The following is a 13,337-nucleotide window of genomic DNA, read 5'->3' on the forward strand; positions in this document are numbered from 1 at the left end:
TGGTATATCGTAGTTAATCGCTATTTTCTAAACCAAGGTTTAGACTAGACAGAGTCCTTCCCCACAATGAAAAAAATTGCCCAACCCCAGGCAGAGTTCTGCCGACTGAAAATACCAATCAAAGCCCCGTCATGTCGGTACAAGTAATACATACACACACCCCCAATGGTGATTGATATCAAAGGCATCAAACAGGTCTTTTCCCAAAAAAAGTTCTGAGTACTCATATGTACTAACTGTAATGCTAACAAAACAATCCAGATAACAAAAGCCTTAGCACTTCTAAGGATTAATCTCCTGAAGAATATTTACTCATGTAAGTTGATTACTTAATTATAACTTAGGTTCCTGACTTTAGAGTCTTGCAATTTCAGATCTAAGAGCATTTGAGACTCTAAACCCAGAAAACTAGGGATCTACTTTACAATATCAAACTTTTTTTTTTTTTTTTTTCCTATGGCTTATGTGACATTTCTTTTCTGGAGCTATTTCAGTTCCTTTATCTGAGTGCCTCCCAGAAGGCAGAGCTACAGCACAGCAGAGGAGGAGGCAGTAATAAATAAATAAATAAATAAAGCAGTAATAAAAGTCATCCCAAAACCAGACCTTCCTGCATACTGGAACAGCAGAGCTAGTCATGAAGACGGGCACATGAAACATCTTTAGGGCTGAGGGGGCAGGTGCTTTTAAAATAACATGACTCAGTAAAGATCTTTTTTGCCGTAACCAGTTATAAGGAACTTACTTGGCATAAGCTGATCCCACTAAGCCACGTATCTGTCTTCCAGATGCTCTCTTGAAGCCTGCTGTGCCCCCAGCACCACGCAGGGCTCCGAGCAGCCCCCGAGCCAGAGCAGAGCTCTCCCCCCACCCTCTGTTGCAGCAGCCAGCCTTGCAGGGGAGCTCTGCCAGAAGCCTCTGGCACCTGCAGGACATCCGCAGTGTTCTCACTCAGCTGTGCAGAATGCTGCTACTTGGCCCTCAAGACGGGACAGGGAAAAACAACTAGGAAAGGGCTGCAAGCTACGTGCAGGAAAGAGAGAGACCCGTAATACTGCAGCCTGCGCTGAACCAGAACTGGTTTGGCCTGGCAGTATAGGAGTTTCCTGCTTAACGTGAAACTAGTATCGGCATAGGTCAGCCTGATCCCAGCAGCGTAAGGACCTCTCTGACTTCTCCCGTCCTTCCCAAGACGCTCCCCCACGCAGAGGTGCAGCCGCTGGCCCCGGCTCACCCTTCGGGGCGCTCAGTCCCTGCACCCAGAGCAGCCCGGGGACTCCCAGGCTGGCTGCTGGGAGGAGGAGGCAGCAAGAGCCCCCCATGCTTCTTTCTGTTCTCTTCTTTGGTGCTCATCACAATTTCCTGGCCCCACCAACACTTGGGAAAGCTTTACACCTCGTTATTCACGTGTCCCCTTTGCAAGGAATTCTTCTTGACAGCAGAGAGGGGGGGAGAAAGTAGAAAGAAGAAAGGAGGGAATAGATCATCAGCTGAACCTTTAAGAGAATGCTCTTCCACGCCTCCCACCCTGCCCCAGGCAGCCGGGGAGGGTCCCGCAGGAGCTTGCATCACGAGCCCAGGACACCCACGCTTCGCTTGCTCATTCACTTGCACATGCCATTTTGGAGGCTCTCCATCTCTGAAGAGGGCCCCAGCTGGTTTTAAAGCTGTGCTTTTGTTTGCAAAAATGTACTCGTGTTTTGTGCATAAAACTAAACCAAACCTCAAAATAACTCTAGTTATTCAGCCAAAATGCATGCACATTGGAGTGGGGAAAGCGGGCGTCAACACGATTGTGTGTGTGTGCACGCAACACATATAGACATAGAGAGCTTCATCGGTTTTTGTAAGTGTATTTGCAAATGGAGTATACACAAAAATCCTTACTCATAAACATGGATCGGGGCACTGAATATTTTCCTTGTGAAATTTCAGTATTGCTCCTTATCTGGGAAACTTGCATAGTTTCTTCTTGCCAAAGTAAAATATATCTTAGACTCATGAGACTGAAGAATTACACTCTGCTACTTCATGACCAGGGCCGCTCGGCCAAGAGCAATCAGCTTGCTCGGATGTCTGAGGAACCCTTATCTTTCGGTGAATCAAGCCGCAGTGTCCTCTGGCAGGCTCCTCACCTGGGGAGCACAGCCCTTCACGTTCTCACCCTCCCCTCTGTCTGCACAACATCCAGCAAAAACCGTGAGCTGCGCACGCTGCACTCCTCTGCTCCGGAGACTTACTCGGTGAACGTATTCATTAGGGATGATCATTAAGTCCCATCAAAGTTGTTCTGGTAATAGCGCTTAGCTACGGTTAACAGGGATCAGATAATTGGACTTTCTTCCAAATATGCAGAAAAGCTGACATCTCACAGGACATGGGCATTAAGAGATGCTGGCTGGGCAGAGATCAAATTTCCACTTGCAACAAGTGGTTCTGAGCACCTAAAAGCCTTTTACAAATCACAGTCATGCTGTCTCATGCTCAAACCGGGGTGCTGGATGTCTTGTTGAATCTACTGATTGCCACGTCCCTAATGCAGCACGATTACTGCCCAGGCACAGCCACCGATGCTCATTTCCAGCCAGACCAAGAATAAACTTTATCCACTTCAGTTTTCTTTAATCGCAAAGACTAAGAGACTGTAACATTCTGCGAGAGGACTTTGTGCGTTGATCTGTCCCCTGGAGCTGCCACACCAACTGTCCTTACAGACAAGCTAGCTGACTACTACTACGCTTAGAGGCTGCGATCACACAAAATCACCCTACGCTTCCGCACCCACCCCTCTCCCCTGTGTTTCGGACGAAGCAGCTGCCCAGTGGCACGGCTGCCTTACCAAGGATGGAGCCCTCCTTCCAACTCTGCCGGCACCTTGGCACGGTGGCGCGCAATACCGCTGCGGGTGAAAACCGCCCCTTGCTTTTTGCTGAGTTAGTTTTCGGGGGGTCGCCCCTGCCTGGCGCAGAGCGAGGCCGCTGGTGGCAGCAGCGAGGGGAGGGCAGTGCAGGGAAGGGGAGCTGGAGGCTGGAGCTGGGTGGGTGACTTCTTCCCGCAGCGCTGCCAGCTCCCAGGGATGGAGCCCAGACTCCGATCCGGTAAGGATGAGGAATTCTGCTGCTTTCTGCCGTCCTCCCTGCTCGCAGCAAACAGCAAAGAAGTGATAAACAATACAAACGGGAAAAGTCAGGTTAGGTAGCAGTAGCAATAGGTATAAAGTTTTTGTGTGGATGATTAGGCTTTTATTAAGGGCTCTGGCAATAAACCATCATGGAGAAGATACATTATGGCTTTCTGCAGATTGAAGAAGGTTATCTGTTTTCTGTGAGGCCATTTTTATTCCAGCTTGAGTTAAAGATGGCAAAACAACCAACCTGGTAGTTACTGGGAGGTACGGGAGGGAAACACAGTTCCCAAGAGTTTAGAAAAGGGGGCTGCCACGAAAAGTCATCTGTTTACTGTGTCCTGGGCAGGACTGTACAGAAACGTCCCCGTTAGGCAGCGGAGTTCTGACCAAATGTAAAGAAGCAGTAAGCAAGTGTTGGAACATGGTTTCAGTCTGTTTTTGTCCTTTTATGGTAAAGCTGCCAACTTGCTGCTTCATTGTGATAAACCATCTGATTTTGTTTGTGATTAAGCAGAGCTAGCTGGTCTATCAAGAGCAGAGGGACATAGGATTCTTACAAGCAATCTGGAGGTGTCTGGTGAAAAAGCTAAGCAGATTCCAGGAAAAAAAAGAAAAAAAGAGCCAACTGCATGTTTAGGAAAGCTGGTGGGGTTTAGAATGTACATGTAAAACTCTATGCTCTTAAAAAAATTGAGGAGAAAATTAGAAAATGTCCACAACATCTAATATAGACATACAGGGGGTGGATACGATAGTCTTCCAGGTAGTGTCAGATTTTTAAAAAAGGCATTAACCAAAAAGCTATTGGAAGCTAGAAGACATATTTTGTTACTTTTTAAGCCCCGGGAATTATGTTTAAGGAGTTTTATTCATGCAAGTCATTTTCATCTGATAGATCCTCCCACATAAAGTTGCAGAGTCCCAAAATAGGGCCCAGTCCTTTCTATACAGGATAAAATATTCCAGAACAGAAATAGGAGCAATCGAGTGGGAGAGTCCTCAAAAGTAACTGAGAGCAGTGTCTGCAGCCCAAGCCCTAACAGAGCAGGATTAGATTTCCTGATACGTTCATCCTTACCCTTGCAATTGGTTCAGACTGCTGAGGGAACTAGAGTAACACCGGGAACGCTCCCTGCGCGTGCAGAGGAGTTTGTCAGCACGAGGTTTCGCAGGACAGGCTGTGTGTTCAGCAAGGCAGGGCTGAAAGCTTCGCGAGTCCATCTGGCTGCCAGCAGAAGGGAAGCTAGGAGGGGGTAAGTCCAGAGACCGAGGGAGAAGCTTGCAAGAGCGGCATGGGTTGTTCACCTACAGAGACCAGGCAGATCGCACAGGTCCACTCCTAGAAGCCTTTCGGACTACAGGACAAAGCTGAAGGCAAATGAATAACTTTGCTTTTCCCTCCAAGAATCCCCAGTAGCCCTCAGCTAAGTTGCTATCAGTCAGAGAGACAAAGTGCTGCTGCACCCGAAGGCGCCTTGGGGAGCCAGCAACCACCCGGCAGTCCTGGCCTCCAGGGTGACTCCTTCCCGGGCCAAAGACCCACCTTCCCTCCATTGCCCTCTTATTCCCATCTCAGCAGGATTTGTTCCCTGTACCTGCACGAGGGGCTGGGTTGCTGGAGCCAAAGGGACTCAGTAACTGAGGCTTGGCTTGCACAGCCTGGCCTCTATCCCAGAGGGCACCTGGTGCAACTCCGGACCTCCCTCACCCTCCTTCTGCTCGCTCTTTCCAGCAAAGCTGCCCACCCGCAGGCACTCATGCAAACGCCAGTTTATGAGATACCTTAAAGAGGGGTTTTTCACTTACTGGAGAGCAAAAGAAGGGCAGCAATGGGCAGCAAGGAGTAGGGAGAAAATACTTGGCTTGGAGGAGACCAACTTTTTCTAATGTTCCCTGAGCTCAGAAATTCCGCTGGCAACTCCGTATCAAGGGGTCGCTTTTATTTTCTTTATGGTATTTATGGGTTTGTGATGCAATATCAATACACGCCCATGGTTTCTATTTACACAACAGTGTATTTTTAGCAAAAATTCTACCGTGAGCTCACTTTTTTTAACTTAAAAGAAAGCCTAGCTCCGTCTCCTGCAGTGAAAACCAAACATGGCTCACAGGTCCATTCCTCCCAAAAGCTTATGTGGAAGAGTCCTGCTGTGCTGATTGCTGACAAATATCTCCAACAGAAATGTAATGAGTCATTTTGCACCAATTTACCGAATAAAGCAGTTAAGTGGCACCATTTGCTGTGTGAGCGATCAATAAAGCTGTTAATGTTACAGCTATAGAGGAACTGGGAGTAAACCAGTTGTTTGTTATCAATCCAAGCCCCGGCAGAATCCTCTGCTTCTTCTCCTAGGCTGGCCGTGGTCCAGGCAGCAACCACAACTTGCAGGCCTCATAGGACGAATTTATCACCGTTATCTCTGCGCAGTACAGAGCTTGTTTATCTCGTGGTATTTATTGCACGCAGGGTCAGCCAGAGGGGCGAGCGATCAGGTAGGGAGCCCTGCACGTCACCCCCCACGCCGCGTAAAAGGAGGAAGGGGTTCACGTCTTAACCTCCGACCGGAGGCTCCACCGGGCTCGTGCTAGCTCTGCATCTGACAAACAATGCCAGACCATGCAGGAACACTTGCTTCTGCTTAATTACCCGCCTCCAGTCTCAGATTTGTAAACGGTGCATACTTTTCAAAAATGTATTTGACCCGCCTGGGAATTTCCTAAGTCAGAAGATTCTTCTCCATTCTGCAGCAGGCAGTCTGCGACAGCCTCGCTCGAGGAAGGGCCGCCTACAACGCCGGCCAGGTTGCTCAGAGCCTTGTTTGGTCCAAATAGCTCCAGGGGTGGAGATCCCACACCTCTCCGGGCAACCTGTCCCAAGGTTCGGCCATTCCACAGTAACAAAAATGCTGGTACTTCAGAAGGGGTCACGGCCAAGGCGCCGGTCACGCATCTTTACACAGAGGGCGAATCACCACAGACTTTGCTGGAAGTCTTGCTGGACAAAACAGCTTGGTGTTGGGGAGCACATTATGAAACCTCAGCGGGTGTTCGCTGTCCATCACAGCCTAGAGGTCTCCGCCACAGATCCGCCTTTTGGTAGGCAGTTCTGTGCCGAAGTTCTGAAGGCAGAGAGTGGGGTGGGCTCCAGGAGCAGGAGCAGCGCTGCCCGAGCAGGCTGTGGGGTGGGATGGAGCCTGGAACCTGGCTGCACCGTCGCAGTGCACCACGTGCTGTGCAGAAACCGCCGACCTGCCTCACACCAGAAATGGAGATTTTTGGCCCACCTTTTTCTAAATTTGGATCAAAAGTGTGTTTGATGGTCCTGCTCGTAGTAAAAAGCATGAAGAATACTTATGTACTGGCTGACGTGCTCTTCTAAAATATGTGAAGTACCTTGTTTATCTTATCCTTTGGAGGACATCTCAGAAAAATTACTTGTCCTCCTAATAAAAGTTGTGTCTCGGTCTGAAATAGAGAGAATACATTATTCGGGTATTTGAACTGCTCTGCTTTCCAAATTTGAAGCTTTGCATGACCAGCTTAAAGCATTTTAGGGTTTGATGCCTTATCTGTCCAGACTTTGTTTCAAGTGGGCTGCTAGCCATACTGCATAGTAAAAACTTGAGTTTCAGGCTTGACATTTTCAATTATAATCTTCTTATAGAGAGGCTGATCTTTTTGCTGTCCTCATTACAGTTCATCTCTAATGGAATTTACAAAAAATATTTTTGAACTCTTAACCTTTTGTTCATTTTTTGTACAAAATATTTCCATTAGAGATGCTTATTTAAATGGAAGGGCAAATTAAATAAGATGTGAACCCAGTACTTTTGACTAATCATGGATTGCCAGATTTTGGAAGGTCTAGGCTGTTCAGTGTAAATCCTTATAAATATAAGTGCTTCTGTCAGGACATAGCCATTTTCCCTAATTAATGGGGTTTTTTTCCTTTATTCACAGATCGAGAAGACCAGTCTATCCTGTGCACGTAAGTCACTAATTTATTTTACTATATCTCAGTATTACGATGTCTTTCTGTATTCACAATTGATTCAACTTACAAAGAACAATTGGGGAGCGTGGTTGTAAGACTGCGTGTGCAGAGAGAACAAGGGATTTAAGAGCTTCCTGGAGGACCTGAGAAAAGCGAGGAATGCACAGCATCCTAGAGATTTACAGGACCGCTTTTCTTTTTTAGCTGTTGGTAGCTCACCATAAGTTCCCAGTTCGGTTGTCATTGCAGAAAAGCGCGGCCTTCCGTGTCCATGCTGTTGTTCTGTGCTGGCTGGACGTGCCGCAGGTAGCGGGGGGACGGCCGGTACCTCCCTGCCGGCAGCGGCCGTCCCAGGCGCCCGTGCACAGGCTGCTGAGCAGCACCGCACGGCTCGCACCCGTCTGCCTGCTCTGCGTCATCGGTGAAGGCAATAGTGAAACACCAGCTCAGCCAGCGCGGGTTTGAACTCTGATTTTCCTGTGGCCCAGCTCGCTGAAGGCCTCCTTGGTGAGTTGTCACCAGCGTGGGGGTTCAGCTCTTGCAGGCAGGGATTTTAGTGAGCTGAGCTTTGCTGCGCGCAGGTTACTACTCCGCAGAATGCCCTTGCTTTATCATTCCTACCTATCCTGCAAAACACTCGGACTGTTGAATTGGACAGGGATCTCCTATTTGACCCTCAGTTTTGACCATTTCTCCGTTCCTCTGTTGCCACTTAGTTGGTTTTATTGACTGGAATGCCATCGAGGATGCTTTTGACATAATTTTGTGTTTGTTGTATTAGGCATCTTCCAGTTTTCCTGATCAAAGGTAGAATTTGATTTCCTGTAAATACTAAGTATTGTTTGCAGAAGATGGCATGCGTATTATTTACAGCAGGTTCATGCAGTCATGCTGCAGTCTGTCAAGTATTGCAAATACACATAGTCCCAAACTGAACCGGTTTTAGGCAATCTGTGACAATGTGGCTACTGACTGACTGAAGATATATTTATATTAGTTTTTTAAAAGTGCTCCTACTGATCACCAGCCATACAGTTACTTGTGAGGGCCACTGCTGACTGGAAAAAAATTATCACCTAAGAAAAAAATTAAATACTGTATCTGGTACCTTAAGGGCTAGCACAGCTCTGACCTCTGTTGTAACAAGATTTCATTACATGCAAGTATATCAATCAAGAATCTGCCCAAAAATGCATTAATACCAAAAAGATATCTAAAATTGCTGCAATGATGAAATAAAAATCGACCGTCACCTTCTTCCCAGGATGAAACATGTCATGGTAATGAAGACTAATTTACAATATGCATTTCCTCCTTCTATTCCTGTACGTTAGTTTATTTTTCCATTAGTAAATCTTCAGATCTTCTTCTAAACTTGGAATATTAGAATTTTTAAGAAAGGGGCTTTCTTTTCCAAATCTATGCCTTTTTGTTCATGAAAATCCATTAAAGGTTCCACTTCTGACAGCTACCATATATATATATAAACATAAAATATGAAAATATTTTTTTTTCACTTGGCCAGTTGAGCTGGAAACATAACGTGTTTCACACCAGCAATACATAAAATAGACAGAATGAAATGCCTTTCCCATTTTGAAAACAGCCACAGTAAGTGATTCCTCGAGACATTTAGAATAACTGCTGTATGTTCGATGGGCGTCATGACCCATAGCTTAAAACCGTCCTCACACATGTCCTTTGAACCAAAAAGAGTAGTCAAGCTGAAAGCACTGTACACAACTTTAACCACTACGGGTTTGTCATCCTCGCTGGCCTGATTTGGCTGTACAGAAAGAAGAAAGTTCTCTCGGCTTTCAGCTGGGCAGCCGTCGAGCGGCAGCAATTTGCATTACTTTATAGAATTGCTAAAAATTCTAAGACATTATCTTTTTGCCTAAAATATATAACAATAACTGAAGACTTCATGGCATTGATCAGCTGGGATCTTTTCTTTAAATAGCCATAGACTCAAACTTTCCAAGGCCTGGTACCTAAATAGTAAGAATGTAGCTGTGAAGATTCACGTAGGTGGTTGTGGGTGGTGCCGAACCCTCGCTCACGTTTGGTGATGCTGCAGCGTAGACTCTTGCATTCTTCCGCTTACTGCTACCCGTCGCCCACAAATAGCTTTTTGCTGTTTACCTTATGGGAATTCAGCAGGATAGCCAAAATACCCGTGAGAGAATGCAAGCAGAGATTGTGCACTTTATTTTTAACTGAGTGCTCTGTGGTTTGTACTAGTTCTGCAAAGTTACTCCGTTGTTGGTAGAGCTCACCTGGAACCCTGGTGGGCTGCCGAGTACCTGGCACCCGGCGTGCTGCTGGGCGAGGGCAGGGCATAGACCTGAGAACTAGGTGTGATTCCGTGTTTCTGAGTATAAATATACCATTCCCAGGACTTCACCCTCAGCTCACTGAACTACCCTCACGTGCTAAGTATTGTTTGCATTCTTTTGCAGTCCCTACGCATTGTGCGATTAACTGTGGCATGTTCAAAATGCTCCGTCTGCCTTTAATGCTCGTGGGTCCTAATGCTTCCTCGGAATGACCCATCTTCCCTAGGTTTGGTTATTTCCTCTACGTTTTATTAACAACTACACCCCACCACCTTTCCTCTCCCCTCTGTGCACACGTCCTTTGTGCCGCGAGCTCCTGCCGTGGGCAGCGTCACCAAAGAGCCTCTCGTGTCGCTTCCCGCCAGCTGCTTCACAGCCAGCCCTAACCCCCACCCCGTCACGCGCGTTTACAAGCAGCGCGGGGAACGTTACACCAGGCCAGTGCTCGCTAACTAATGTACCTGTGCCTGCATTATTACGTTATAACACATGCCGTAACATTACATATGCAATAAACGTACAATATATAATACTGCACTAAGGCTATGAAATCTTATTATTTTATGTGTCTTAATCAAGGCAGAGGAGACTTTTCCATCCTAGTGCCTGGTCCCCGTGTTGTGCCGGGCAGGCTCCAGGGCTCTGCCTGGCTGTCGGGATTCCATGAAATTCCTGCTGGCGCTTAGCCCCCCCGCCCCGCAGCCTCTCTTCTTTGACGGGCTTTTCCCCGGCCACGCTCTGCATTCACTCTTGCAAAGACCACGCTGGGCTGTGTTGACCAGCACGCTAGATGTTGCTGAAGGGAAAACCCCAAGAAATCTGTCCAGTTGCTCAGAGACCTGAGCAACCTTGGTGCCTCAGCAGCTAAGCGTGGCTTGGACTAGGCAACGGCCATGAACGCACTCATGACTTTGCAAGCTGCTTCCAATGTAAGTAAAGGCACCGGCCCTCAAAGGAGACTCCTGCCCTTTCAGTTGTTCGATTTTTACAGATACAAGTGGATCCTCCTGGAGTTTTCAAAAGTTTTTTTTACTAAAAATTCCACATTTGCATAACTAAGCACATGATTGTTTTAAAGATCTCCCTTTAAACCTGGCTGATCCCGGGGTTATCAGATTTTAGCCGCTTCCTGAAAAGAGTGGGTAGGGTATTGCTTTCTGGAAAGCAGGAGTGGCTAACAGGGCTGTGCACAAGCTTCAGTTAAACAAGAAACCTCCTTAAACGAAGGAGAAAAAAATCTGATCAAAATTCTGACTGTTTGGTGTAACGTGAAGCCTGTGAAAACAAACGCTCGTTACACATTTTATAATCAAATAGGGTTTTGTTACCTTTTACTTTTTTTCACACATGCATTTAGTTTGAATAGCTTCGACCAAACCATGCGGTAGCAGCGCGTTGTTCCCAAGGCAGCACCAGGCAAAACACCGCGGGCGGCAGCGGCCGTCCTGCCCGTTTCCCCTCCCTCCCGTCTCTCATTCTGGGCCAACTCTCCGGAGCCAGGGGCCCTCAGCCCGCTTCCTCCCCGACGCGTGTGACGACGCGGAGTCATCCCGAGCATGCTCCCCGCCGCAGAGCCCCGTTAGTCACAAGCCTCCTGGGGAGAGCCAAGGTCTCCTCTGTCCCGGCTCTCTGGATGCAAAGGCTGGAGCTGCAGGCCTTGCCGCTGGCCCCTCTCTCGCACGACGCTCTTGCGTAGCTTCAGGCCCGGCGGGGAGCTCGGTGCTGAACCAGCCCGGGCTCCCTTGGGGAGTTTTGGCAAGTGCACCCGTAGGATCAGGGGCTGGCGTCTGAGCCGGCTCTCTAAGGGGTGCAGCTGGGCTGGGACGAAGGTTTTCAGTATCTCTGCCCATCTCGTGCTGCCGGTGAAGCCTGCCAAGCCCTGATGTGATTTGGAGCCCCGTGCTGAGCGCCCCATGCGCAGAGCCTTCCCGCAGCACCAGCGCAGCCGGATTGAGAGATGTGTGAACGGTCGATTTTTGTGCTTCATTGCTTACCGAAACAAATGCTGAAAATAAATCCTGCTGTTACCTTTCAGATGTTTCCAAAAGTGGACTTAAGCTAAGTCTTATATGATAATATTAATATAGAAAGTTTCAAATTTTAAACAAAAAAAATACACTGTTTAAACTGATTTTTTTCCCTGCTATACCCAAAGGTACAAGAGTCCTAGCTACACCACAGGCTCTCCCCACAACAGTGCGGTGGGCCAACTTGCTAGTCTCACCTTGTCCTGCTTTGGAAACTTGTTCTAACTGGGATAATTTTCATTTAAGGTGAAGGTAATGAATGGAGTCACAGAGGATTTAGTAGCTCATATGTTACAAAACCTCTGTGGTAGCCGAGTACTGTATATGTGAGCTTATGTGATTTAAATCCTGTACTGAGCTCCTAAAACAATGCCTGGCAAGAAATGAGGGAAGAATAAATTTAAACTACGTCACGCAACGTGAGTGGTGTTTTCAACAGAGCAAGCCTGCAGGCGGAGTGAACCCTTTGCTCTGGGAAAGCCAAGGAGTTTCGTAGGAGGAAAACAGGTATGGGAAGGAGCGCGAGTACCGTGGCTGGGCTCATCAGACCTGTGCAACGGGACCTGCTTTTGATCCGGGGTTTTTTTGTGTTGCCCATGTGAGCGGGGTACAAAGACCAGCACCGGCAGTAAACGTGCTGCCTCCCTGTATGGCAGGCAACAAGAACGGTTTGAGATGCGTTAATTAAACAAATGATCGGTCTGCTCCCAAAAGATCATGACTAGGACAGTGGTAACAGCATTTATATGGTGAACTCTCACTTTGGAACATAATTTGGGGTGAAGACTGAGGAAAATGGGCGCTCAGAAGAGAGGAGCAGAGTTCCTAGGTGTGTATGGTCCATGCCAACACCGCTTGCAAGAAAAAGACCCATCTTTAAAAATTTGGTCACTGAGCTCAAGAGAGCATGTAGATTTTAAAGCGGGTGGGATTTCTCATGCCACCTCCCAATGCAGGTTGTTTCTGCCATCCCAGAAACGATGGCACTTCGAGGCAGGTGCAGAGAAAAACCCAGCATGACCAATTCTGTTGCAGCTCAGTAGTTGCAGGAAGAGTTTCATCCACCTGTGAAGCAACCTAAGGGATTCACATGCTCTCCTCCTCCTGGGTCCTCCCCCTTGTAAGCTTCTTGATGTTTGGAGGCATTGAACCTGCTCTCGGCATCCCCCCCCTTAGCTGGCTTTCAGACACAGGGAATGTTATCATGGAGCTGCAATCTAGACGTTGTCATACGGCTGTGGTGTGTCCTTCAGAGGTTGAGGGCTACTAATGTTGGTTAATGGATACTTGTTTATCAGGCCTGTCTGTTGCCCTGGACATTTAAAACCAAGCTGATACGTTGAAAAATTAGGTGCATTCATCAGCTATGGCCATTATTAGAGATTTTTATTTTTTTTCCCTACTTGTAGCTGTTGAGATCGTGTCTGGTTTCCATTTCATGTTGAAGAACTTTTTATTGTCCACTTCAAAAGGAAGTTAAAGCCTCAAAGTCTATCTGCAGAAAATAGGAAAACCCTCGGCCTGTGCAGGAGCAAAGAGTTAAGGATGAAAGCACAGAACAGAATGTTAAGTAACTGAAGCGTTGCAGTATGGCAGGATAATTACAAGTCAAAGGCTGCCATATATGGTAATACTCACAGGGATTCAGGGAAAGCCAAAAGATGGGCACTGTTGCCCTGGGAGAGAGGAAACGCAACTCATGTAGTGATGAACTACAAATAACCTTTAATAAAATGGAATAGTTCAAAGCCTGGGGGTTTGCTCTTTAAAAAAAGGGTTTTTTTTTCCAAAGAAACAAAGTTGTAAGGTAGATTTATTTGAAAACTTTGTATGCATATGTCTTCAAATTG

General features: G+C 47.2%; 1 protein-coding gene across 4 annotated transcripts in view; it reads left to right on the forward strand.

Annotated features, from left to right (window-relative positions):
* MYH11 (myosin heavy chain 11) overlaps positions 1-13,337 on the forward strand; it is a 60,068-nt gene that overhangs the window by 11,492 nt on the left and 35,239 nt on the right. For all 4 annotated transcript variants that reach the window (XM_075768103.1, XM_075768105.1, XM_075768106.1 and 1 more), the window contains exon 4: positions 7,088-7,115. In XM_075768103.1, coding sequence (XP_075624218.1) covers positions 7,088-7,115 — 28 coding nt within the window. The remainder of the gene's footprint in view (positions 1-7,087; positions 7,116-13,337) is intronic.

This window comes from Balearica regulorum, chromosome 15 (assembly GCF_011004875.1).
Source record: "Balearica regulorum gibbericeps isolate bBalReg1 chromosome 15, bBalReg1.pri, whole genome shotgun sequence".
Lineage (NCBI taxonomy): Eukaryota > Metazoa > Chordata > Aves > Gruiformes > Gruidae > Balearica > Balearica regulorum.